This window comes from Crotalus tigris, unplaced genomic scaffold (assembly GCF_016545835.1).
Source record: "Crotalus tigris isolate CLP2741 ecotype Arizona unplaced genomic scaffold, ASM1654583v1 scf7180000024345.2110221, whole genome shotgun sequence".
NCBI lineage: Eukaryota > Metazoa > Chordata > Lepidosauria > Squamata > Viperidae > Crotalus > Crotalus tigris.
In genome coordinates, this window is record NW_024100514.1 from 159,210 (window position 1) to 186,652 (window position 27,443).

General features: G+C 37.1%; 1 protein-coding gene across 8 annotated transcripts in view; it reads right to left on the bottom strand.

The window, feature by feature from the left end:
- The window catches only part of HELZ (helicase with zinc finger), a 144,698-nt gene that overhangs the window by 13,654 nt on the left and 103,601 nt on the right, over nucleotides 1-27,443 (bottom strand). For all 8 annotated transcript variants that reach the window (XM_039326834.1, XM_039326830.1, XM_039326833.1 and 5 more), the window contains 10 exons: nucleotides 26,158-26,341; nucleotides 24,268-24,496; nucleotides 20,260-20,464; nucleotides 15,801-15,852; nucleotides 14,291-14,493; nucleotides 12,365-12,572; nucleotides 5,656-5,732; nucleotides 3,190-3,760; nucleotides 2,094-2,328; nucleotides 944-1,454 (listed from right to left, as the gene is read on the bottom strand). In XM_039326834.1, the coding sequence (XP_039182768.1) occupies nucleotides 944-1,454; nucleotides 2,094-2,328; nucleotides 3,190-3,760; nucleotides 5,656-5,732; nucleotides 12,365-12,572; nucleotides 14,291-14,493; nucleotides 15,801-15,852; nucleotides 20,260-20,464; nucleotides 24,268-24,496; nucleotides 26,158-26,341 (2,475 nt within the window). The remainder of the gene's footprint in view (nucleotides 1-943; nucleotides 1,455-2,093; nucleotides 2,329-3,189; nucleotides 3,761-5,655; nucleotides 5,733-12,364; nucleotides 12,573-14,290; nucleotides 14,494-15,800; nucleotides 15,853-20,259; nucleotides 20,465-24,267; nucleotides 24,497-26,157; nucleotides 26,342-27,443) is intronic.

The window sequence follows — 27,443 nt, forward strand, 5'->3', positions numbered from 1 at the left end:
AGGAGAAATTTCCTGACAGTGAGGACAATTAACCAATGGAACAGCTTGCATCCAGAAATCATGCTCCATCACTAGAGATTTTTAAGAAGAGACTAACAGTCACATATCTGAGATGGTGTAGGTTCTCCTGCTTGAGCAGGGGGCTGGACTAGAAGACCTCCAAGGTTCCTTCCAGCTCTAGTCTATTCTAACAAGGACATATGGAACCTTACCCAAAATCACCACCAGAATGACCAGTCCCATTTTTTCCAGCTTGTATATGCTATCAGTAAGCAGAACTCCTCACTACAGGTAGTCCTTGACTTTTGACTACAGGTTAGCCCAAAATTTTCATTGCTAAGCAAAACATTTGTTAAGTGAATTTTGCCCCACTTTACAACCTTTCTTGCCACAGTTAAGTGAATCACTGCAGTTGCTAAGTTAGTAACATGTTTGTTTAATAAGCCTGGCTTCCCCATTGACTTTGCTTGTCAGCAGGTAGCAAAATGTGCTCATGTGACCTCAGGACAATGCATCAGTCATAAATACAGGCCAGTTGCCAAACGTCTGAATTTTGATCATGTGACCATAATGGTCATGAGAAAAATCGTCATATCAGTTTTTTCAGTGCCACTGTAACTTTGAACCATTACTAAACGAATGTCTATATAGGTCAAAATAAATGTAAAGATTTTTCCAAATGAAGTTCAACTCCTGCTGACTATATGGCTTTTTTTTTTTTTTTTTTTTTTTTGGCAACACTACAAAAATAAATTGCCACTGCCTTCTTTTGAAACATTGTAACTTCCCGGTCTAGCCTATAGCTTTGGCACTTCCTGGTGGTGCCCATCCAAGTATCAAGCAGGCTCAACTCCACTTAGCTTTTTTTTTCCCCCAACACAGTTAAGATTAGCTTGGCACCAGGACAAAAGACACAAGTATACAAACCCCACAGACTACATACCTCTTCTAAGCTATGCAGAGAAGAAGCAGATACTGCTCGTGAAGCGAGGGGGTGAAATGGTTCCTGACCAACTGCGTGCTGATGATTTTGTATTTGTATAAAAGGGTTCGGTTGTGATCTATGAGGCAACGGAGGTATACCATAATGAAAGCCTTGCCCCATGAGGTGACTCTGGTGTAAATTAGCATAGGTCCATGATCCATCTGGCTGCAGGTATTTCAAGGAAGGTGGGGTCAGGTGTTCAGATGGCACTGAGAAAGGGGGATTGTACATTTGAGGCAAATGCTGCTGAAATGCTGGATTGTTAGAGATTTCAAGGTCTCTACTCTCAGAGAAATTAGGAAAGTGACCACTGTGGTTTGAGTTGCATGTAGGAGAGAGGAGTGCTGGTGGACTTCTGGGCTGCACTTGTCTATATTGCAAAAGTCTTGATTGAGGTGGCGGCATTTCAACGAGGTCCCTGTTTTCAGTTTGATCACGGTGGGAGAGCTCTCGAAGCAAATCCTGGAATCTGGATTAATAGAGAATGATTGCACAAGTGAGATAAAATGCCCTCCAATTAACAACTAATATTACAAGAAGGACAACACATGTTTTTTTTAAAGTGCAGTTATCCAGGCAACTGGGCTGTGCATAAACTTCAGCAAAGGTAGATATCGTCACAGTGAAATTATCAACGGATTTTTAAATTACAAATGTCAACAAAGAGGGATGTATATGTGTGTGTGTGTACTCAATTAAAAAAATTATTAGCATCTGTAAATATAGTAAATGATCAATCAGAAATGTAAGCAACAAAAAGTAAAAGACAACAACCTGGATTTAACCATCCAAATGGGATATTAGTGCTAAATACCCATTAAGTCATTTGTGGCTATTTACATCATTTATGTAATGATGGCATTATGCCAATAACATAAATTGATGTGAACTGTTAAAATTAACATAAATTTAACTCCCTCAACCAGACTTATTTGGGAATCTGCTGAATCCACTAAATGAGGTTCCATTAGATCAAAATTTTCACTCCACATGTGAGATATGCACATGATGGCAAAAAACAAACAAACAAACAAAAAACAGCATTTTAAGAAAAATAAAAAAATATTCCATCACTGTAGTTGTATAATTTCTATCAAATGATAATTACCTTGAATATGTTGCCTCCGTTTCCTCTTCAATATTGTTGGCAAGTTTCCAGTTTGCCCTGACTGGCTGCTGATGCAGTCCCATTGACTGCTGAGAAAGGTGGGATAAATGAGGGTGGTGATGGTGAGAGTAAGAAATATTGCCCTGATTGAGATAGGCATTATGCTCATTCCATTGCTGTAGTCTTGCTTGCTGTTGCCTTAAGGTTTCCAAAGCTAAATTTCCATGAATACGATCTGTAAAACAGGAGGGGGGGGGAGCGAGAGAATAATTATCCAGCTTCTATATTTAAGAGCTTTTTTACATACACACATGCATAGACTATCAAGCATTCACATTCCTTGCTAAAATTGTGCTATCCTCTCAAAAAAATGTTTCAGCAGCTAGGATCCATATATCTAAATGAAAACTTATTGTATTTAATGTCAGATTCATAAATAACATGAAAGGAACACACCATTATACTTTATTGTCCCTTTTGTAAAATCCTGAAATGAATTTTAATCTTGAAGAGGTCCTACTCCTCAAATCCTCCAGCCATGTATCAGGTTTGGCAGCTTGATTTTTATTCCTTATTATATCTAAGGAAGATTAGCTACAATGATTTCATCCTTGTTTAATATCCTGGTTAATAAGCTATTAGACTGCAGCTCCATTTTTAGACACAATAAAGAAATAATGTAGCCAAAATCAAACCACTAAAGCTTGCACAAGAAGGCACAACAGGGTTAGGAATAGGACATGAACACAAGGCTCACGCCTAACTTTACTGTAGTTTAGGTCCTAGGAAACCAAGATCATTACACCCAAAATAGCACATAGTCTGAGAATGGGCTAGTCAAGGAAGAATGCTTGCAGAAGTTACACGGTTGAAGGATGTGGACTAAAAGACCTTCAGTTCTGTGAACAATGAAAAATAAACAGTGATTTTTCTTCAATCAGCAAAACATAAATTGAAAGGATTTCAATACCATACAGTGGCTATAAAGTACCAAACATACAATATGCCAAAAACCATTCTTTATATTACACACCTCCTCTTCACCTAAGGAGACTGCCCCAATTTACACCCTTCAATTGTATCCATGGTTACATACCTAATGGTTCTCCTACAGACATTCCTGGAGGATTCTCTTCAATGAAGTGGTTCAAATGGGATGGCATCATGAGGTTAGGCTGTGCAATGGGTCTCAGGGGGCTACTGACATCTTGCAGCACAGATGGAGGGAGCTGTTCTAAAACTGAAGGGTCTGCACCAGGGGAATAAGGTCTATGTGGAACCGGATTTTTAAAGAAAGACTGGTTGGGGCCAGTTTGAAAGGCAGGAGAGAGCTGTGAAGGTGGTGGTTGCGGCTGCTGATTTAAATGATTGTGTTGCTGGACTATCTGGCTCTGCGGAGGAGGCATTTGGTTATGTTGTTCGGACAAATGGTTCTGTGGTTGGCTTAAGAGGTTCTGTTGCTGTGGCATAGGATATGGGTGCCTTGAAATTTGGGCTAGATGCTGGAAGGGGCGGCTAGGAACAGCATACTGGGCTTGGGGAGGAGTAAGGTGAATGTTCAGCTGCCTGGAGTTAAGATTATCTTTGCGGTGAAATTTAGAATTAGGATAAGAAGAACCGGAACGTGATTCGGGGCTTCTATTTTGGGAATTTGCTTCTAAGTCAACCTGGAGGAAATCACACAAATTATTTGAGTTAAAATCATTTCATAATTAAAATACAACGAAATCCCTCTTAAGCAATGAGAGTACACAACAAATTATTTTAACACCAATTCAAGCATGTGATATATAAAGAAGGTGCGAAAAACAAGATCCAGAATGAAGAAAAACTATTGTAAATCTTAAGATACGTTTTCTCCTATAACATATGCGTAAGTGAATATAAAGCTGATATAAAATATGTCATATGTATTTTTAATTTTTACATGTTCTATACAAGATACCTTTTCAAAAATAATTTTGATTATTACAAGCTACAGAAGCACTAAGTTCTGTGGTCTAATATTTCTATTGTTAAACTGAATGTTAAGACCTCACCACTGAAATTCGTTTTAGAAAATATTACGGAAGAAATTAATTACTCACTTCTTCCTAATTACCATGGTAATTTAGTAAAAGAGAGACCATCATATAAAGCTTTAAAAAAAAATTCACTTCTAAAGAAAAACATCAATGTAATGCAAATGCCACTCCTTATTTCACTTTGCTTTGTGTCTTTCCATCACCTTCTCACTGATGACTTATTCTCCCATTAACTCCTCTGAATATTCCTCCTTAAAGGGAGGGGAGCACGGGGAAGAGGACAATGGCCAGAAGCTAATTTTACATTTTCAGCCAAATGTAGATTTTTTTTAAAAATTAAACTACCATTAAAATGTTGAAATGATTATCTAATTTCTGTACTGTGTTACTCCCGCATGATTCATAGTTTTCAAACTGAATAACATAAAACCATACAAATACTTTGCCACAACGATGTACAATACTATGATCCTAAAAGCCCACGTGTGCATACTCCCCGTTTAAAAAATACATCTCAAAAGAATATTAAAAGCTATTGAGCTTTGGCTAAAGCATTGACTATCAAGCTTTTTTATTAGGAAAAGTCTAGAAAGGCAGGCTTTATAAAAACAAAAGAAACCCACCCACCGTCTCAATTCAATATTACTGAAATAAATCCTCAAAATTTCCCGAAATGGATTAATTGTAGTTCTGGCATTACAGGTAGTTCTCGACCCACCACCACAATTGAGCCTAAAATTTCCATGGCTGAGCAAGACGTTTGTGAACTGAGTTTGGCTCCATTTTATGAGGCTTCTTGTCACAGTTAAGTGAATCGCTGCAGCTGTTATGTTAGTAACACTGCAATTGTTAAGTGAACCTGACTTCTCCTTTGGCTTGTCAGAAGGTTGCAAAAAGGTGATCCCATGACTTCGGGATACTGCAACCATCATAAATATGAGCCAGTTGCCAATCATCCAAATTTGGGTCATGTGACCATAGGGATGCTGCAAATAAGTGTGAAAAATGGTTCTAAGTCACTTTTGTCACTGCCATGGTAACTTTGGTCACTAAACAAATGGTCGTGACTCAAGGACCACCTGTACTTACTGCGGTTATTAGGAATAGTCTTTTACCTACTGTAAACAACTCAAAATGTTGACTAAAACCACCTCATCTTATTATTTCTCCTAATACTATTGTATTTTCCCACTAATATATCGGACCTCCAAACCGCTCCAAAATATTATAATGAGGCTTCAAGGCAAAATGAAATTGTGTGTGGGGGGGAATCCCCATCAGGTATCACCAAGGTAAATGGGAGGAATTGCTATTATTGATCTGGGATCAAACTGAAGCGAGCTTGTTACATTTTCTTTTTTGTGTTACAATTTGAATTGTATTATGCAGTGACAGAGTGATCTTTACTTACTTTATGTACAGTCATTATCGCTATGGGCTTAGTTATTCTGCATCTTGATTCTTTTGGGTTGTCCATATTTTAACAATATCTACGTTTCATGGGCATCACACGAGGAAAAAAAAAATAATGTGTGTACCTGTTTGGCTTCTAAACAGTTTTTCTCAGGTGTCCGAATTTTACTGATTTCAGGTCCAGCACCAGGCTCATTTTTGCCTAAATAATATAAAAACATCATATAAAATTCATTTTTAATATTCAGCTTAAATCATATCCCACCATAATCACAGCTGAAAGTTATTAAACCTATAAGTGTGAAATATCAGTGTTTTCAATCTTACTTCGATGATCATATTTAAAATAATGTTTAAAAATTTAAAGCAAAGGGACAAATATTAGATGGTTAAAGAAAATAAAATATTTTTATGATATTGCTTTACTAATATTTTTTTCACTTAATTTAAATAATTATTTTTCCAATAATGTTCTCAGCTTCTAAAAATAATTCCACATGGACAGTCAACTGAACTACTTAAAAATTACTGTTTAAAACAAGAACACCTATGCATAAGATAGTATACAGGTGAAAAAATAGTGCAGGAAACCAATTTAAGGTAACAAGTTAATGAAAAAGTAAAAGAGTAAATGTGAATCTAAAGAACACATTTGTCTATCAGTTGTAATCAACAATAGGGGGATCATACAAGTTAGAAGCAGGAGTTTATTGCTGTTCTTGGATATATCTATATAAATAATATTCAATTTTTATAGTTACCCAGGCTAAATAACCAAATTTCTACTCAATAAATAAAAACCAACAAGGGCTTTTTAAAGTACAACAATCTTTGCTCAATAGGAGATTAGCTGTGATCTTTTGGTTACTTATAAACTAAGAAACCATGGGCAAAACCCAGAGAATGAAGCCATGATTTAAAATTGGTTTGTATGCAATAGCTTCTTGAGAAGTCATTGACATGGTTCTTCATTCAGTTGTAATACTGTAGCTAATTGTGATTAGTGGTATGATCACAAGAAAGGAGTAGAAAAAATGCATTTCATGTCTCAGTTTATTACATTAAAATTTGATCAACGAAACACCACTGCTGATTCAAGACTGCAATGTTCTTTCCTTAGATCAAGTACAGAACATTACTTAACCTACTATGAAAGAGATGATCAAGTAAATTTAATCTACTTCCTATTCCTGAACTACTTGATTGGAGATGACCAAAGCAGTTTTTTGTAATTACCAATTACTAATTTGTAATCTGTAAAGTCTTAGATAATCCAAAGAGTGCAAAGTTATTTGGGTCCTGTTATCTACATAGGAAAATAAAAGAGGATAATATAGCTCCAGATTTAAATCTTGAATTTAGGAAGATAACTAGAAAATCATCAATGATCCAGATCTATCAGGAAGCAAAGACGCATAGTGAACCGGATACTTCACCAGATACACCAGTCCGTTATTTTTTGACCATCTTTTTGAAGAGAAATATCTTTAATCTATTTTCTAGTCATCTCTATGGAATGATAAAACCAGAAACATTCCCTAGCAGATAAAGATAAATTTAAAATGCTGCCAGAATAGAAAGGTATAATTTGTGTGGCTTACTCATAAAAGGGTATTTTAAAACTTAACCTCTGAAATAATAAGCAGCTGTGAAAATTTCATACAAATGGCATTTGTTTCTTACTCTTCAGTCAGCATACATTATGTGATATTGATAATGAATGATGATATATTCGTTCATCTTCAAAATGTCAGACTAAGAGAATTATCTTGCAGAAATGAATGTATTTCTGCAGTATGTTACAGAACATGGAAAAGTTCAGCAGTGAATGAATATGAAAATATTTTGCTTCACCTAACTCCATATTAAAACTTAGAGAATTCACAAGTTTAAGGTAATTATGAATCGCCATTCTCTTAGCCCTTCTTTTAAAGCAGGGGTGTCAAACTTGCAATGTCATGTGACGTGTCACGACGTATCGTGAATTTTTTGCCATTGCAAAAAATGGGGTGGGTGCGGTTTCGCTATGATGCATCCGGCCCGTGGGCCAGCAGTTTGACACCCCTGCTTTAAAGGAATAAGAAGCTATATAGGTATTTTATGGTACTTGACTTACAATCACAACTGGGCCCCAAAATTTTGAGCCCAAAATTTTTGTTGCTAAGTGAAACATTTGTTAAGTGTTTTTTGCCCCATTTTACAACCTTTCTTACCACAATTGTTAAGTGAATCACTGCAGCTGTTAAATTAGTAACTTGGTTCTTAAGTAAATTTGGCTTCCTCATTGATTTTGCTTGTCAAAAGGGTGCAAAACGTGATCACATAACCCCGGGACACTGCAACCATCATAAATATGAGTCAGGTGCCAAACATCTGAAGTTTGATCACATGACCATGGGGATGCTGCAACCGTCGTAAGTGTGAAAAATGGTCACTTTTTTCAGGCATGTTGTAACTTTGAACGCTCGATAAATGAATTCTTGTAAGTCGAGGACTACCTGTATTTTCAGTTGCATACTTGCAATAGCCACAGAAATGGCAAGCACTTTTTGAGCTTTTCTATCAAAACATCTATACTGAGATTAAGGTTGAGCGGCTGATCAGCTAACTACTATACAGCAATGAAAAATATATTATGCAAGCACAAATAAATTTCAACTTTGACATGATTATATCCTGTATCTTCTGACCAATAACTAGGTAATATGCTGACTCTGTAAACCCCTCAGAGAGTGCTGTAAAGCACTATGAAGTAATATGTAAGTCTAAGTGCTCGTGCTATTGCTAAATAACTTCATATCAAAGTGTTGCCCAGAATGCCTTTAATAGGAACCCTTAAAAGCTTCTATTCCTAAACTCCGTCCAAGCCTCACACAAGCACGACTAACATTCATCTTGCTTTTCCAAATAGAATAGAATAGAGCTGGAAGGGACTTTGGAGGTCTTCTAGTCCAGCCCCCTGCTCAAGCAGGAGAACCCATACCATTTCAGAAAGTGACTGTCCAGTCTCTTCCTAAAAACCTCCAGCGATGGAGTGCCCACGATTTCTGAAGGCAGGTTTCCAACCATAGTTTCTTGTCCTGCCCTCTGGTGCTTTGGAGAATAGTATGACCGTCTCTTCTTTGTAGCAGCCCCTCAAATACTGGAACATTGTTATCATGTCACCCCTATTTCTTCTTTTCTTTACACTAGCCAAACCCAAGTCCTGCAGCCGTTCTTTATATGTTTTACTCTCCAGGCCTTGGATCATCTTAGTTGCTCTTCTCTGAACTTTTTCCAAGGTCTCAACATCTTTTTTGTAGTATGGTGACCAAAATTGGTTGCAGTATTCCTAGTCTCACTAGGGTTTTAAAAGCGGTACTAATATTTCACGTGATCTTGATTCTATGCCTCTGTTTATGCAATCCAGGATTGTATTAGCTTTTTTGGCTGCTGCTGCACATTGCTGGCTCACAGTCAAGTGATCATCCAAGGTCCCTCCCACAGTTACTGTTTTTGAGCCAGGTCTCACCTAATCTGTACTTATATCTTTGATTTTTCCTGCCTAAATGTAAAACTTTGCTTTCCTCCACATCAAAACTCATTTTGTTGGATAGGGCCCATTATTCCAGTTTGTCAAGATCTTTTTGAATCCTGAGCTTGTCTTCTGGGGTGTTGGCTATTCCTGCCAGTTTAGTGTCATCTGCAAATTTGATGAGTTCCCCTTCTATTCCCTCATCTAAGTCATTGAGGAAGATATTGAAGTGACAAATCTCATGTCATCATCTGAAATCCCTTATTAGAAGAGCAGCCCTAACTATCTGATGTAGAGAGATAAATTAGACATTTGACCTACATCTTCTCAAAATAGGCACAGGACCTAAAATGCAATAGTTTTATAACAAAACAAAGTTAACACAAATATCAAACCATCCAACCTTCAGGTTTTTTTTTAAAATCCTATGACATAGGATTTGCTGATTTTCATTGTTCCATGTTTTTTTAATTAGAATTTACTCTTAGAATTTAACCTTAATAGGTTAGGTTAGGGCAGGATTCTTTTAAAATTTGGGTCCCCTGCCCAGTTAAAATTATGGGCCCTTTTTGGTCAAATGACTGGATAATGTTGGATCTACCAAGAGGAAATATAATTAGCCTAGTAATTGACATGGAGGTCTGCAGCAGTTCTGTTATATAGCTAGGCTTTGGGGCTAGGATTAGCACCAACTGAGAAAAAGCTGATTCAGACTACAGAACCTGGATGAACATAACCTTTTTAAAGAAAAAAATAATTGGCAATTTCTTCAAGCCAATTTCTGCGAAGAAAACCCCAATATGTTTTTTTCCCTATTGTTGAATCAATTTGAGTGTTTAGGAATTTTACCTGTCCAAAGGCTAGTTTCTTGGCCATGGTATCCCTTGGAATAGTTAAAATCACTACATTTATGCAAAATGATAAAACATAGCTTATTGGGGCAGGGATCATCATATCTGCTACCCTTCTGTTCCTCTTGCTGGGGCCACCAAGATTTTGGAACTCTCTTTTATGTTTTTGATTAACTCAACCAGTTACAGTTAACCTTAACTATGGCTTATCTGAAACAAGGCAACTATTCATCATATGTTGTGCTTTTAGTTAAGATTAACTGCCCATCTTCATTCAGATAACACAAGCCACGTTTTACCAAAAACGGCAAAATGCTTCTAAATTCCTCATGGTGAGGGCCAAAAACTCCAAATATCTTGAGTCCTTTTTGTTAAGGACCAAATGCAGCCATTAAATAACTGAAGATAGGCAGGGTATAGCACAACATACTTCTCAGGATAAAAATCAGAGAATGCTTAAACGACAAAGCTCCTCTAAGTGTTTTCTTCAAGGGTTTTCTTTTCCTTTTTGCCATGACCACTTATCTTTCATTTAATAATGACTTCACATTGTAATTTTCTACCAACAAGAACAGCTAGCTTTAATGTTTAATTGCTCATTTTCCTTCTTAATGACACAATAAGTTAATACATGACTGAATTTGGCTTTTGTGAAAATAGGTTATTTTATAATAAATTGAAAGTATCAGCACCTTTCACAGGCAAGCCCAATCATCCTATTTTCCTTCAGAGACAGAACATTATGCCAAGTGAATTTCACAATATTTTCTTTATTCTATTTCAGTTTAAAGTCCTAGAAACTGAACTTCTAGCATGTTCTATGCTCTCCCACCTCTAAGGGCTGTAGCAGAAATTAAGGATGGCGTGCCATATTTGTTTCCGGAATTACTCAAACCTTCATGAATATAAGTAGGTTTCTTTCGTGCCTATATCCGTGAACTAGTTCGCATCCAATTAACTTTTGAAGGACATCATCGTCTGGCATAGTAAGGTGACAGCTCATACATCTACAATATTGGGAAATTCATCTTGGCACTCAATACTGTACACAGTAATTACTCTGCTTTTCAAGCAGTTAATGAGGCAGATTTTGAGCAGCACAGCTTTAAGGAAAGTCACTCAAACAGCACAAATGAAATCAGAGCAATTTCAGTGTTGATACAGTCGTCAGTCCTTCAGCATTAAAAAGCTGCCTTGCTCTGAAATAGATTTTATGCTAATGAGATTATGCTTATTCTATGCTTATTGTTTCCTAATGGATCTGTCGGATTTGTTTTCCAATTTCAGCTGAAACCTGCTGATTGAAAGGTAATAAAGCTACAAGCATAAGCATAGAGTCCAATTTCTCATTTTTATTTAAGATAATTTACATATTTTTCACATCAATGCCCTATCTACTATAATAAAGATAATGGTGGATATATAGAAGCTTTTGATGACCCAAAGAGTGAGTGTAATAGCAAAATCCACTCTGCTTTCTCAAAATACCAGAGAATATTCTGCACATTGCTCACTTGATATGCTTTCCAACAAGAAAAAGACCGCACCTGTGCCTGGAAAACTCTTAAATATCCATACGATATCAGTTTCTGTGATTTTTGCCTGGTAAACTATATTGCACACCTCCGTCCCAGAAAACACAGTTTAATATTTCCTTGAATAACAGAATAGGAGAATAGCAGCATACTATAACCACCACTCTCCTTTATGAAGGAAATAACAATGGAGAATCCAAGCAGCAATGAGAAGGATAACGAAGGAACAAAAGAGGAGAATCATTGTTTAAAGCGATTGACTTCAAACCAGTATACTTTGTATACCTCAAACCAGTTCAGTTTGGTTGTCTACCAAGAACTGATAAACAGGGAAGAAAAGTCAAAGAGAAAATCTGAGAAAGCAATCAATAGATCGAGTTGAGCTTCTCCAAAAAGAGAAAGATAAGACATTTACAGTATACCCTCCATTTGGTCTGTTACATTTGCCATCTTTTATATTTATATTTTATGTTTTATTGACTTTATCGTAATTTCTTTGATTGTTGTAGGCCAGAGTCACTGAGAGTTGAGTGGCATACAAGCTTAATTATTACTGTTGTTTTTAGTCTGAGTTGCATTTGTGCCGCCTACAGCATTCTCTCCTACGAGTAAGGCAATTTTGGCACGTTTTGGAAAGTATGCCAACAGAACATCCAAAATCCAGTTTTACTCCAAGCATGCTCCTACCATCTAATAAAAGCTAGGACTTTTCTTCTAGAGGTTATTGTACCAACCAATAAACTCTTATCCACATCCCACTGACTAGGAAGTAAATGAAATATACTGATTATATATTCCTTATTTTAAAAAAGCCAGTTTTCACAAACACATTTCTCAGTACCATTTAGAACAGACACATCAGTATTATAATTGATTAAGTTTTAACTTTGAAACACCACACTTTATTCTTTTAAGAAAGAGATGTTGAACTCACTGTTTCGATTTAGTTCAAGTTGCTCTTTCTCTGAATGATGAAGCTGCTGTTGTCCTATACTAACTGGTGAATGATGTCCAAGACCATAGGGAATGGGGGACCCACGTCCATGTGCTTGTAAAAGATTCACATTATATGCCATGGCTGTTTGATGAGTAATGATTCGAGGATCAACTGCAAACCTACTCTGATACCCTGTCCATGGTACCTATGCAATAAAGATATAAAACAGTATCATTCACAACTTTTAATCTGAATAGTTAAAAGACATCTAGAGTACCAATGAAATTAAATGTTTATGCAGTTTTCTCTAAACCGGTAAATTACTCAATAAGAGGAACCAGTATAGTGTAAGTTTCAAATTGAAGAAATGTCTTGGGAATAAAATTGTGGGAATAAAGACATAACACATGGTTAAAAAAATATACAAATAATATTGAATGTAACAGAGAAGGCTCAATTATAGGACACAACCTAAACTCCTCATATAAATTGTGACAGGACAGTAGAAAAGTAGTAGTCCAGTAGTTTGGAAAAGAACATGAACTGTTTATATCAACAAATTCAAAATAGATTTTTTAAAAAAAATGCAAATATAGATTTATTTTATTATTCTATTGTTTGCAAAAGAAATGAATAAAAAAGGAAAAAGGAAGAAAAAAAATATAAAGTGTTAACAATAAAAATGTCAAATGTTTTCATAGCTTTTGATGACTCAATTCTATGATAGCTTCCTGAGGTAAAAACCTTAGTCTGAAGATAACTCAAACATGGACTCCAAAAGATATTTGACATTCAATCTTTGAGGATTTCTACTGATGATAACAGTCACCTTATTAAAATTGCCACTGCTTTTGTTACAGCTGCTTTATGTGACTATGATAAAGGTGTCATTTTATTGTTAATTGCAAATCTTTTTGACTGAAATCAATTTATCTTACAGAGAAACAATTCACCTTTTGAAGACTAGAAAAAGTACATTTGTTGAAATATTCTTATTTTCCTGTTAAAAAATAAGTAAACTACAGTGGATCCTGAAGAAGCACAAAACAAATGCCAATAGGTTTAGTGTAAACTGTACAAAAATGTTATCGCTTTTTATTAAAATGAACCACTATGCTAATTAATGTTTGAATACAATTGCAAGTATGAGTAAAAAGAAAAAAGAAAGAAGAAAACTGCTTGCCAAAGATCAAATGATGATTAACTTTCACATGAAAACAAAGGAGAAATTCACGCAAAAGAAATGGAGTGGAATATTTGAATTCAAAACATAGTACCAGCTACATCATACTTCACTCTCCTTGCAAATTCGGGAGAGGAGAACAGAATCTGGAAGAAATATTGTTTGTAAGCTATAAGAAAACACTAGTCCTAGTCCTGTTCTGAAATCTTCCACTACACTTAACCTATCCCTACAAAATGGGCAAGCTGCAACAATTCCTTAACTACGCTTAAAATTGATTAAAAAATATCCCGATTTTTCTTCTTTAAGAAATGCCATATATAATATGGCTTTTCAGTTCAGGAAATAAAAAAAAAGGACTTCCTGATTACAAAAAGTTACTTTTTCATACCTGCATTTGAGTCCCTTAATATATATTCATGTTTCTGTAGGCACTTTTTGAAATATTTCAAGACAGTATAGTCTTCGAAAAGAACTTACTGATATATCAAATGAGTCATTTGCCATGAATGAAAACTTGGCATGTTTTGGCAGCCTGAAATTTCAGCACGTAGAGTTCGTTGGGCATTATCTGGATTGTTATAGCTCAAACATTTAAATTGTTGGGAGACTTATTTTAGTGGCTTTTTCCTTTTATTAGCATATAGCTGTTCTGATAAAAGCAGAATAGTATTTGTCAACTTTGAGTAAGTGGGGGATAGAGAGGGGGGTACTTCGTTATCACAACAATGAATACTTACAGGTAAAGGCACAGACATGACCATATTTCCTCCATAAACAGCAGGTACATAAAGAATGCTTGTCCCAGTGTGAGGATCTATCCGCTGTACAGGACTAGGAGACTTTCCAAGGTTAGGATGAGGCCCAGGAGGCGGAGGGGGTGGCGGTGGTGGGGTATACGCTCTGACAGGATTTCCAATTAAGACAGAAGCAGTTGGCTGAACTACGTAAAAAATATGAATGTGAAAGTTACGAGCGTTCACTTTTTCCTCAGCCTTCGAAGGACATTTATTTCACAGCACCTGAGGCCAGGAACATATGATAGTCTGTCCATATTCACTGAATGCACCAGTCCTTTTTGATAGACCCTACAGGTCTGGAGCCTCTGCTGTTGTCGGACAGCTACCAATTTCATTGGCACCAGACCTATACAGAACTTTGCAGTCTAGGACTCTCTGGTGTATATTTCGGCCATTTAACCCGAGAAGGCCAAATCAACGGTAAAAGAAAGAATTAGGGACACTGATCACTGAAATGCTATCATCAGTGCTCCTGAATTCTACTATCATATGTTAGACGAGTTGTGAGACCTCTACTGCAGGGTATCTATACAATCTAATCCTAAGCAAATACATAAGGGCCTTTTCCAGAACCTGCTTTGATGCCCTCCCTTCAGTATAGTTGGTGGGAAGATTTCACGGGACTCCTTATTTACAGAAAGCTTTGCCTTGTGGAGTCAGAGAGGTAGAATCTTTTCCTCATGTCCTCATTCATTGTCCTTTTTATGATGCCTCAAGACATACTTTATCTCTCCAATTATCTCTAAATTTGGGGGCCCATTCTGATAAATTTTATGTTCATTACTTTTTAAGTGTTGCTAACTTTGCATTCGCATGCCAGCTGGCCAAATACCTTCATTACGTCATACAATTTCACAAAATGTCTAATTAATCTCTTGTTTTATAGTTGTGTTGCTTTTTCCCCGTAATAATGAATTGCTGTACCAAATTATTTCTCTTTTCCTACTCTAAAGATTGATCAAAGGCCACAACAGAAATATTTGTTTATTGTCTATATTCAGAATTCTCTTGAACTTTGGATCAAATCAAGACTATATGTTTTAAAATACTTTATTTTCCAAAATCAGAGGAGCTCCTAAACTTAAATAGTATAGGACAGTGTTTCCCAAACTTGACAATTTTAAGGCATGTGGACTTCAACTCCCAGAATTCCACAGCCAGCGTTGCTGGCTGTGGAATTCTGGGAGTTGAAGTCCTCATGCCTTAAAATTGTCAAGTTTGGGAAACACTGGTATAGGATCACTCTTTTGGTCATTCTTTATCCCTTCCCTATGCTTCCCTCAATAATTTTAGAGAAAGGAAGTCCAGACTCCAAACAGGGCCATAGATTCTGATAACCTATGATTTTTACCTAGAAAACGTTTTAGTTTCATTGCAAAAACAAGCATATTTCACATTTTCTCAAAAAAAAAAAAAAAAAAAAAAAGACCACCCTCTTTCTAATACTTACCAATTCCATCAGTGTGAAAATGGTCAGTATGGTTATGATGATGGCTTTTTATCTGTAAAAAAAAAAAAAAAAGATTGGCCAGGAGTTAAATTATTCTACTTTTAAAGCTGATATAAACATCAAAGAAAGTTAAGAAAGTTTTCAGAACTACCAAAATTATAAAGTGTATGCCTATGCATTTCCAGAAAATTACAGAATAATTGTGTTCAGTGACCAAAAGATATTCCTGTGACGTGGAACAGGGGGACACAGAGTAATTTGTGAACCCTCACAAACCAAGATTTCTCTGCCTCGGAGTCAGGTTTACATTTGATTAATTACAATGCTACACAAATACTGTTTTTGTTTAGTCACCTAACATGTTGCAATGCAATACAAGTGCACAGTATGTTCAAACACTTGTAAGGTAATACTGGCCTTCTAATTAATGGCACAGTTGAGGATATTAAATGGAAAGGAGGGGATCCTGTAGAGTGTCATGCAGAAACAAATGGCATAAATACAAAGTGAATAAATAAAAAGCAAATAAAAAACCCAATTCTTATAATAATTTTAGACATGCAGTAGAAAATACTGTATCAATTTCAGAGACAGCAGGGAACAAACTTAACCTAACCCTTGTAATAATACATGAAACAGCTGTATAATTGAACAGTTGCGTTGAAAGTATCATCCTTATTATATTGGTTATTTTTACAATTCTGAGTGTTTTAACACTCTGCAGCTGAAAATGTACACATGGCAAATCAACTTTGATCACATAATAGTCTTGTAAATTAGTTTTTCTCCTGGTATTTAGTCCAGCACTTCAACCAATACATCAATCTGGCATATAGAAAACTGAAAAAAAGAAGATGATGTCTGTCTAATCATCTTTTCTTTAGAAAATCAAGATTAAAACAAAAGGCATTCACAAAATTGTTATTTTAATTTTTAAAAAGAGCAAGTTGCAAGTATACCAATCCTTGTACTGATTAAAAAAGTATGATATTTTGGGTGAAGAATCTACAGGGTGTCTGATTCTGTACTCTTATATACAGTAGGTCATTTTAAAATCAAGATAAAATTGCAACTTGCAATTTTATGCTTATCTAGTAGTAGAATTAACAGCATAGCAGATTGTACCATAGAAAATATATAACAATAGCCATCGCCAAAGGACAAATGTTAGAATATCACTGTCAAAATCGTGTTTTAAACAGTCAATATCTGTGGCATTGCCATCAGCAAACTTGTCCTCCCACTGTCATGGTTCCGACAGATGAAACCCTTCAAAAGAACTTCGAGGCATTGTTTACCTTGAAGAATTTTTTATTCAAGAAACAAAGTATCGGCACTACATAGTTAAAGCCAAAAACCGAATTCTCCTCCCCTAGGCACAAAGTAACAAAGCACAATTCTCTCCTCCAATTAACAGTCATAAATCACATTCCCCAATTAGCTTGAAGCACAGGCTTTCTCCCCAGCCCCAACAAATCTTTATCAACTCTAGGCGCAATAACCTTGGATTCCCACAGTTGAGTTATTATTGTTATGACTAATTGGACTCTCACCCACATCCCCCCTCCCAGCATCAACTAACTCTAAAAGGGAAAGAGAAAAATGGCTGCATTTCCATCTGTTGCCAAAGCAAGAACATCCGATGTTAGCAGCATTGACACCCACTTTTGCAAGAAAGGAGAAGTCCAATTGAACTTGGAAAAATGGAAACTAATCCTGGCAGATTCACAGCAGAAGCCAGTATCTCAGTTTATTGTATCTTTAAACTGAGATACTGGCTTCTGCTGAGAACCTACCAGTATTAGTTTCTATTTTTCCAAGTTCCATACGACCTCTCCTTCTCCTTCTTTCCTGCAAAGTACTATATATAACATTGGAGAAGGATATTTGAATCTGCCCCAAGAAATGTAAGCATGTTTCCCGCAAGATCAAGACTATCCTTTGAGGGTTCTTTATGTGACTAAAAAAAGAGGCAGCTAACTAAAGCTCTGGCTTCTTAAGCCAGACAATAATGCTAACCACAAAACCATTGGAGTAGGCAAACAGAAGATGCAGGAGACAACCTGTACTAATTCCAAGATGAAGTTAGCCCCAACAACCTCATGATGGCAAGGTTCCCAACGATACAGTCTAGAATGGAAGGCCTTCAGAATAATGAAATACAATACAGTAATATAGTGGAAAAAACATACAGTGGAAAAAGAGACATAGAAAAATATAGTGAGACATATATTGATCCAAAGCAGGGGTAAGCAGCTATGGCCCCTTTATAACCTGTGGGTTTCAACTCCCGGAATTCCTGAGCCAGGAGTTCTGGGAGTTGAAGTCCACAGGTCGTAAAGAAGCCATTGTTGCCCACCCTGATCCAAGGCAACAACTAACTGCCTAACTCGTTTATGTCAAAACGCCATTTCACCCTGGCAAGTTACAGTTTCATCTGAAGCAGTTATAGTTCTCTCTTCCAATGTTCAGTAGAAGGCATAGCGCCACTGTGGGCTTCCTATTTGTCCTAGAATATCATGCACTCTTTCTCCAAAGATCTACTGTTTCTTATTCTCCATCTATTAGGTTTATCATACAGCTCTAATAGGAAGACAAGAGAAAACCAAAAGACGGTGATTTTTCCCAATGCCTATTTTTCAATATGCTAAGTACCAAGTTTTAAAACTCACTGATGCTTAAGAACATTATTTCCTCAGGGAAAAGGTCTACACCACTGTTTTCCAGCAGTCTGAACACATTAATCAGTCTGTTTAGAGAGCCTGAATAAATATTGACCTATGAATAACACGGATGAAAAAAGAATGACAAACTGGTTCACTGGTTACTCTATAAAGACAGAGTCTCTAAAATGCATTTCAAAAGAAAAATTACATGCTGGGGGCTTTTACAGTTTCGTTGCATATTTAGGGTTAGATAAATGTTTTCTTAGCTTTCTATAAGAGCTATCACTCTTAATTACAATAATTCATACACACATACACCCCAATAGAATATGGCACTTTAAAGGAATTATAGCTATTCTTTTTATCTCCAACCCCACCAAACCAAGTTCTTGACACTCATTTAATTTGCTAATAAGTACCAAGAAGGTTTTATTTATGCAAATTCCCAGCTTTCTATCCAAATGAATATGAGGTAGTTTACCTCATAAACAAATAAAATTGATAAAATACAACTGTTCAAAAACAGAAACAACCATGACAATGGTATCACTTTACAGGGACTAGGCAGGTTCACTTGTTCAGCAACCGATCAAATGAATGAGGGCAATTTCCGACTAGTTTGTGAAGTTGCGCTTGTCGCAGCAACCCTGTGGTCACATCATCACAACCTAAGCATTTGGGTGCCTGGTTCACAGTTACAGCATCACAGTGAGCCATGGTCACATGTTCTTTAGTTGCAACCTTCCCAGCCTGCTTCCCATGAGCAAAGTTAATTGGGAAGCCGACAGGGAAGATCACAAGTTGTGATCACAAGTTGTTCATGCTGTTTTTCTCCCAAAGATCCCCATTATGGAGTAGGACAGTGGTGGTGAACCTATGGCACGGGTGCCAGAGGCGGCACTTGGAGCCCTCTCTGTGGGCACACATGCCGTTGCCCCAAACTTGTCTCCCCCCGTGACCCCCTCCTCTCCAGCAGCCCCCCTGAAGGAGAGTCGCCCTCGAGCGTGGCCCACATGGAGCAGCGCAGCCAAGGACATGGCAGCCAGGCAGCATAGACAAGACTCTGCCCTCACACCCCATCATGCAGTTGATGCTGCAGGATGCGGGCTGAGGGTGTGGCCGCCACAGCACTGCTGGGCTGCCTGGGCAATTTGCGGTGGGCCCTGGAGGCAGTGAGTGGTCCTGTGGGCAGGTGGGGCAGGGGATGGGGGGGCAGAGCGGGGGCAGAGTCAGTTTTTGGGTACTCAGTCTCTAAAAGGTTCACCATCACTGGAGTAGGAGATTCCAGAGATCTCATGCTCGACAGCATCCAACTGCAGCCCACACTGGTCCCTCTGCATTCTGTAGCACCAGCCTATAGCCCTTGCTGGCCCACTCACACTCCACAGCATTCACCCACAGTCCCTGCTGGCTCGTCCACATTCTATAATACCAGCTCGCAGCACTCACCTACCTGCCTACATATCTCACCTGCTGGCCTCTCCCTACACTCATTCTCAATATGACTGTATAACTTTAAAAGAGAAAAAAAAGGAAGACAATTTATAAATACTGAGTTTTTTAGACCTTCTAGCACCTTCTGACATGAGTATCATGGTATCTTTTGAACAGATATTGTCTTTCTGGGCCCAAAAATTATTGCTTACTAAAAGCTGTATCTTAATATATATAAAACTGTGTTATCTTTTCAGCCTAGTATTTTCCCATTCTATGTTCTTAGGAGGAAGCACAACAGCTAATATGCTTTTCTAATATGTCTTAACAAATTCTTGCAACCTTTTCTCAGAGGTTACCTTTGGTGGCGATTGCTGTGGTTTATTGGTGTTTGATGAATGCTGCTGTCGCAGAGCCCGTGGAATAAACTCAGGAGCCAGTGGATTCAATACATAGGTTTTCTTTAATTCCAGAGCTTCCAACTGAGCCTTGATCTGATCAAATGTGATACCGTGAAGACTTTCATTATCATGACACAGGGCAATAAATCTTTCCCAAAATTTCCTATAAGCCAATACAAGAATAACACAAAAATGTTTGTTTTTCTAGATTAAATATATACATATATATAAAGTAAATCTTGAATCCAATGTTTCTGTATATCCCTTTGTTTTCAATACTATTTAATTATGAGACGACATTATCTGAAACCTTCTAAAACTATTTAGCATTAACACTTGAGCAATAGCAAGATTTATTAGCCAAGTTCTCTACATCACATACAAACATCTATCTTAGTGTTAAAATGTCTGCAAAGTGCCTTTTTTGTTTTTAAAACACTCAGGCGGATTGTTCATACAGGGCACATTTACAATGTGGCTGCAAGAACAATGAATCAAATCCTGCCAGCTCTGATATGAAACATGCTGTTGAATTTAAAATAAAAATTTGCCACAGCTCTGTCTGATATGGCTGCAATGTTAAAGATAGGTATTGTAGTCATATTTCAAAAGGTCTTGATAATTATTGCAATAGATTCTTGACTCACTTTAAACCTTCAAATTACATCTACATCTTAGAATTTTGCATTATCAGTGAAAATGTCACATATTTCTGTTAGACTTGATTAACTGTTTTAAAGTAAGAGAATGCCAATAGTTCTCAAAATGTTGGAAGAACAAAAAGTTTTTCAGTCAAGTTGTTGTTTAGAAGAGCTGTGACCAGCAGGCCTTTGGGGAGAGACAGTGAGACCTCTTGCTTTGTTGTGCTTGCTATCTTTTATTGATTTTATTGTAATGTTATTCTACTTCTATTAGCAGGTCTTTGTATTGTGTGATTTTCTCCAGTTCTTTCTCTTCCCTTCTGCTCTCTCCAAGTATTGCAAATTTTTTTTTTTTTGGCTTTCTCTTCAACAATTAAGTCTGGGGTGTTGTGTGGCAGATGTTATTTCTGCTTAGACAAGAAGTAGGAAAGATGAAGCTGGCAAGATTGAAAATGAAGTATCCAAGATCAGCCAAGAACATTATTTTTTTTAAAAAAAACTGTGCAGGTGCCCTCAACCTCAAAGAATGAGAACCAGGTAGCAAAAAGGCCATTATTCCGTAAAGAAGGGAGAAAGAGATGCAGGGTTTAGACCATGAAGTTGTCACACAACGATTAAATCCCTACTTCCTATATTATTTTCATCCTAAGACCTTCTTTCACATTAGCAGTAAAAGCAACTTATCTCTCTGAGCCTTGTCCTTCAATCTTCCTATGGCTAAGCTCAGGTCTATGCATTTGCATTCCTGCAGAGAGATTTATTGCTTTACTTAACATGAAGCTTGGACAAGAAGCATATCTCTAAGCTCTACAACTAAGCTCTACAACTGGTTGAAGCTTAGCTTTAACTATACCCACATTACTCACAGAACACACCACAGACTATTAATAAAGTCTTTGCTTGCATACTACGGCAGCAATTTATGATTACCCTGCACATCTGCTTGCTGAGGGACATATCACAAGTACTTTTCCAATGGCTAAATGGCTAAGAAAAGCATAACATGAGAGCAAAATTAACAAAGCTCTGGTAATAAATTTCAAGCAAATGGTAGTCCAATCCAGATCAAAATCATCACAGCACATATACTTCTTCTGAACAGCCTTAATATTGAAAGAAATAACATTCCCAGAATTCACAAGAGATTTTAAATAAATAGAACCAGCAAGATTCTCCATGGTAGCTTCCCACATAATTTTACTTTCATCGCTAGCGTGTTAACCATGAGACACGCTGTACAAAAATATCCATATTTTACATAAAAATATCATATTCCAGTTATATATATGACAGCATATGGATCATATTCACAAATATAAACCAGTTCTTTTATCTAACCTGTACCTATGAAATTAAAATAAATTCAAATTTTTTATCTTCTACAAACAAGATCTAGTACAGTGGTTCTCAACCTTTCTAATACCGCGGTCCCCATGTTGTGGTGACCCCCAACCACTTATACATCACCGGGTGCCAGGGGCGTGGCCAAAGAAAAGGGGGAAAAAATGGCGGACAACCTTATTTGGCGACCCCTGTGAAATGGTTGTTCGACCCCAAATGGGGTCCCGACCCACAGGTTGAGAACCACTGATTAGTACAAAGAAGTCATGCTGAATATTGCTGAATTATTATTAAATGTATTCTCTCTGCAATAATTCATACATTAAATTGTATATACCTAATATAACTAGCAAAGTGACAATATTAAATTCTGCTAAAACTAAATTATCATACTATAACATTTTTAAAATATCTAAAAATATAGACTGAAAACAGATTACAAAATTATCCACTTCAAACTTCCAAGTTTATATTATCAACAAGGAAACCAGAAAAGATTAAAGTATCTAGTTTTGCCCACTGCTATTATAACAAGCATATAAATGTAACAGCACATACTTTCACCAATGACAAAAATACAGAAGATTGTATCTAACTCAGTCCTGTTCTTGCTTTCAGTATATCTTGATCTATTTCAATTTTAAATCTGAGAACTAGACTGGCATCTATCCACATTTCCATAAAACTCTGCTTTCCCCTAGCAAAGTTTCTAAAGATTTCTCCCTTCCTCCATTTATTATAATTATAATTTCAAAAAGGAATAAAACTGATACAAATATACATTTAAAGGAATACACTATTAATAGATAAAACTAGCATCCTGGAAAGCCTTAAATTATTTTTTGTATTTTGTTTATGAGCATGAAAACCTCTTCATAAGGCAGCATTACAATACAACATTTCCATCTTTAGCTGTAACATTAAGAGAAAATTTGACCATGTGAATCCTTTGTAGATAGGCCTTGTTTTCCCCTTTACACTGCACATGAAATAGAATCAGCAAATGCCTAACAACCATGTTGCTAACTTGAACCTACTGCAAGAAATCTTCATAGTCTACTACCATGTTTCCCTGAAAGTAAGACCTACCCGAATATAAGCCCTGGCTTGATTTTGTGGGTGGGCCTAATATAAGCCCTACCCCAAAAATAAGACCTAGTTTTGGGGTGAGGCACACACCTAAAAATCAAGCTAGGGCAGGGGTGGGGGGTGGAGCTGCCCCATGTGCCCCAAACCCACTTATCAGGCCTCCCATGAATTGACACCTGCCTCTCCTTGCCGGCCCACTTTTTATGTGGCGTCCCCCGCATCGCATTTCACAGTCAGAGACCTTTCCAGAAGGCCTCTGTAGACGAGAACCGAGCTATGGATTCAATCCATAGCTCAGTTCTCGGCTGTAGAGGCCTTCCAGAAAGATTTCTGACTGCGAAATGCAGGCTGGAGCTCCATTCTCATCTGCAGAATGAAGCTGCTCCTTCAGCTGCAGAAGAAGTGGGGCGGCTGGGCGGGGCTGTTGGTGCTGCTGCCATGAGGTGAGTGCAGAAGACACCCCCCAAAAAATAAGACCCGGTTGTAGATTCTGTTAATATAATATACTGTAAATTTAAATAAAATGAAATGATAAATGATGGTGAGATTAAACACAAGACATATGTTACAGATAGTTTGTAGGGAGACATGGACAGTATTTCCCCTAAAGCTCACATCTATCTCAAAGTGAGAGAGAAGTCTAAGGTAGGCATGTCCACCTATGACAAGCTTAAAACTTGTGGATTTCAACTCCCAGATTTCAACTTCCCCCATGTTGGCTGAGGAATCCTAAGAATTGAAGGCCACAAGTCTTAAAGTTGCCAGAGTTAAACACCCCCCATCTAAAGACTCCACCTGGGTGAAGCAGAACAAGAACGAGAATTCTTTATTAAAAACACAGTAAGCCTTTCATCATTATGATTTATTATTTGGTCATACCACATGTTGGTTGTACCTGCATCTTCCAATGGAACATAAAGCAACTGGATCGCCCACCACAGCTACTAGGGACTGTGCTCTTGTAATGGCTGTGTTGAGAAGTTTGTAATTGGACAGAAAACCATAATCTAAGTCCTCTGTTGAATCTTCCAATAAATGTTCTTTCCGTTTCATCGCTGTTTGCTTGTGTTTGCAAGTGTGCCGGGTTCGTACTGTGCTGAGAAACAACACTCGAAACTGCTTTCCTGAAGAAGGAAGAGTGTGGGATACTGTTAGCCTCCTTTTTTTTTTTTTTTGCTAGAATCACTACCACATAACTACATGTATTGACTTTTTACATCAATGTCTGGCAAGTGAATAATTATTGTTCACTTGAAAATATTTTTGCTTCAATAATTAGAAAATATCTATTCTAGAATAATTACAAATAACTTTATTTGCTTTGGTATTAATATTAATTTTGCTTAATCATTGACATCTTCGGTGCTGTTAATTTCTGTTGCATTATAAACATTCATGCAGTGTGCCATATTTTTACATATACGCATACAATATATATGTGTGTAGATAGATAGATAGATAGATAGATAGATAGATAGATAGATAGATAGCAACTGTACAGTCATACACTGTACATACCAAAATTGCATCTGTTGGGAACTTTTCCTTTAATTTTACTACTGTAGTTTATCAACTTTAGAGGTACCAGTGGAAATAATTTTCTATTTGCTTATATCCTTACAAATGGAAGATAACAAAGATTAAATTTACAAAGAAGAGTAGAAATGGGGAATTACTGGGAAAATCAAGTGGCTTAAGAGTAAACCTGAAAAAAAATTAACTAAATAAGGGAATAAGAAAATATAGATCGATGGGAGACAAGCATGTATCTTAATAAGGCTAAGAAAAAGCTATGTACATATGTGTTATATTCTTGGGTGAAAAGGTATGTAAATGAAGTTTGAATCTAAGAATTAAGCATCCTTAATTTTTTTTTTCATGAGTTCTAAGAACCATTAAAAACTCTAGATTCTATTTGAACCCATCAAAGGAAGAAAAACAGGAAGTAACTTTCCTGAAAAAACAAGAAACAAAAATTAAGACCTTTACTATTTCATAATTTTACTAAAATTAAATGTGTAGTGATCTATTATCAGCTTTGATTTGATATTTGTTTTTCATAATCTGTTTCCACATAGAATCCTTTTGCAGAGCTCAACTATATTCTTTTCCAACTTGATATATTAACTGTTGTTGAACATTTTAATGATTACAGCTATTGAATATTGCTAGAGCCTTGTCTCAAAGGATATCCCATGATTTTTAAAAGATTTAAAAAAAAAATTTAAATTCTGTTATACAGTACTTTAAGGCAATTCCAACTCCAAGCTAGATTCCTCTAGTCCAGTGATTGTGAACCTATGGCACGGGTGCCAGAGGTGGCACTCAGAGCCCTTTCTGTGGGCACACACGCCATTGCCCCAGCCCCGCCACCCCCATGGCCCCCTCCTCACCAGCAGCCCCCCCCAGAGGAGAGTCACCCTGGGCACAGCCTGTGCGGAGCAGTGCAGCCAAGGACATGGCAGCTGGGCAGTGGGGACAAGACTCCGCCCTCATGCCCCATCGTGTACAAATGATACTGCAAGGTGCGAACAGAGGGTGTGGCTGCCATAACACTGCTGGGCCACCTGGGCAATCTGCTGTGGCAAGCCATGGAGATGGTGGGTGGCCCTGCAGGATGAGAGGCGGGGACGGGGCAGGGGCAAGGCAGTTTTTGGGCACTGGGCCTCTAAAAGGTTTGCCATCACTGCTCTAGTCAAAGGTATGTATTATCTATTCTATGTGGTCCCTAAAAGCTGACCCTGACTTTATGGCACCCAATCAAATCAAACCACGTATTACTTACCCTGAACATTTAACACTCTTTCAACACTGACATCAGACAATCTTTTCTTCCGAAGCTCTGCCCGAATCCGGAACACTTGATCAGCATATGGTGTTACAACACCTATGCTGCCATCATCCAACTTTCCCCAGGCTACCGGCCACTTCCTCCTCAATTCTTCAACACGTTCAACTACTTCAAATACCTTAAAAGGGGAAAATCATGCTCAGGAAATTGCTAGCTTTTTTGTTGGTATAAGTTTTGCATTATACTCTTGGATGAAAAGCAATGCAGGTTTTAGCAGAAGCCAGTTTTAGCACCAGCCTATTATCTAAGTCTTTTCAAAAATATTCATTTAACTGCAGCATCCCCTGCATGACACTGGCATGACTTTTATAATCTGTAAACATGTCCCTTCAATTATTCATTATTTTCACCATATCCATAATTGCCTTATATATGCAATCAAAAAGACCCCTACAATCAATAAGGAACAAAACCCTAACCCTAGGCAGAAACCTTAATGAACATCAACAACAATCATTTTATATATTTCATAACAGAATTTTATTTATTCAACATTATTATCTGAAATATTAACAGCATGCATCATAAAATGAGTTTACTGTTCCACCAGGGAAATAAATGTATATTTTAAGAATCAGATAAATTACTTTCCACTTTAAGAACTTGTGCAACACAAATGTTAGGGGGATGCAAACTGTGGCTGCGGGTGCTGTAACAATCTCAAGTGTGAAAAACGATAAGCCGTTTTTTCAATATAGTTGTAACTCTGAATGGTCACTAAATGAATTGTTGTAAGTCGAGGACTACCTGTAGTTGGATTGAAAATGCTAAATCCAGTCTAAACATCTGGTTAGCTGTGTGACAAGCTACATAATAATAACAATAGCAACAACAATAATAATGGAAAAGTGGGTTGATTTTGTCTGATATCAGACAAAAAAAGAGGAAGGTGTTAAGTTCTCCGTTGCCAAACTTTCCTTTAGTCTTTTAGTTGAAGCCTACTCTTCTACTGTAATTAAACCAACCTCAAAATACATAAATTTTGTGTAAGCCTCCAACCACCATCAATTCGGATCATTATTCAAATTATTCAGAGCAGAGCTAGTTAACCTGTGATAACCACACATTTCTCTAATAATCTATTGTGACTATGAACAAGAAGAGGCGCCAGGAGCCACTGAATACACATAAAAGATGCAGATGTCCTCAAAACAGATATAATTCCTGGTGACTGCATCATGCAGTTTTCTTGATACCACGATTTAAGTGGATCACCACTC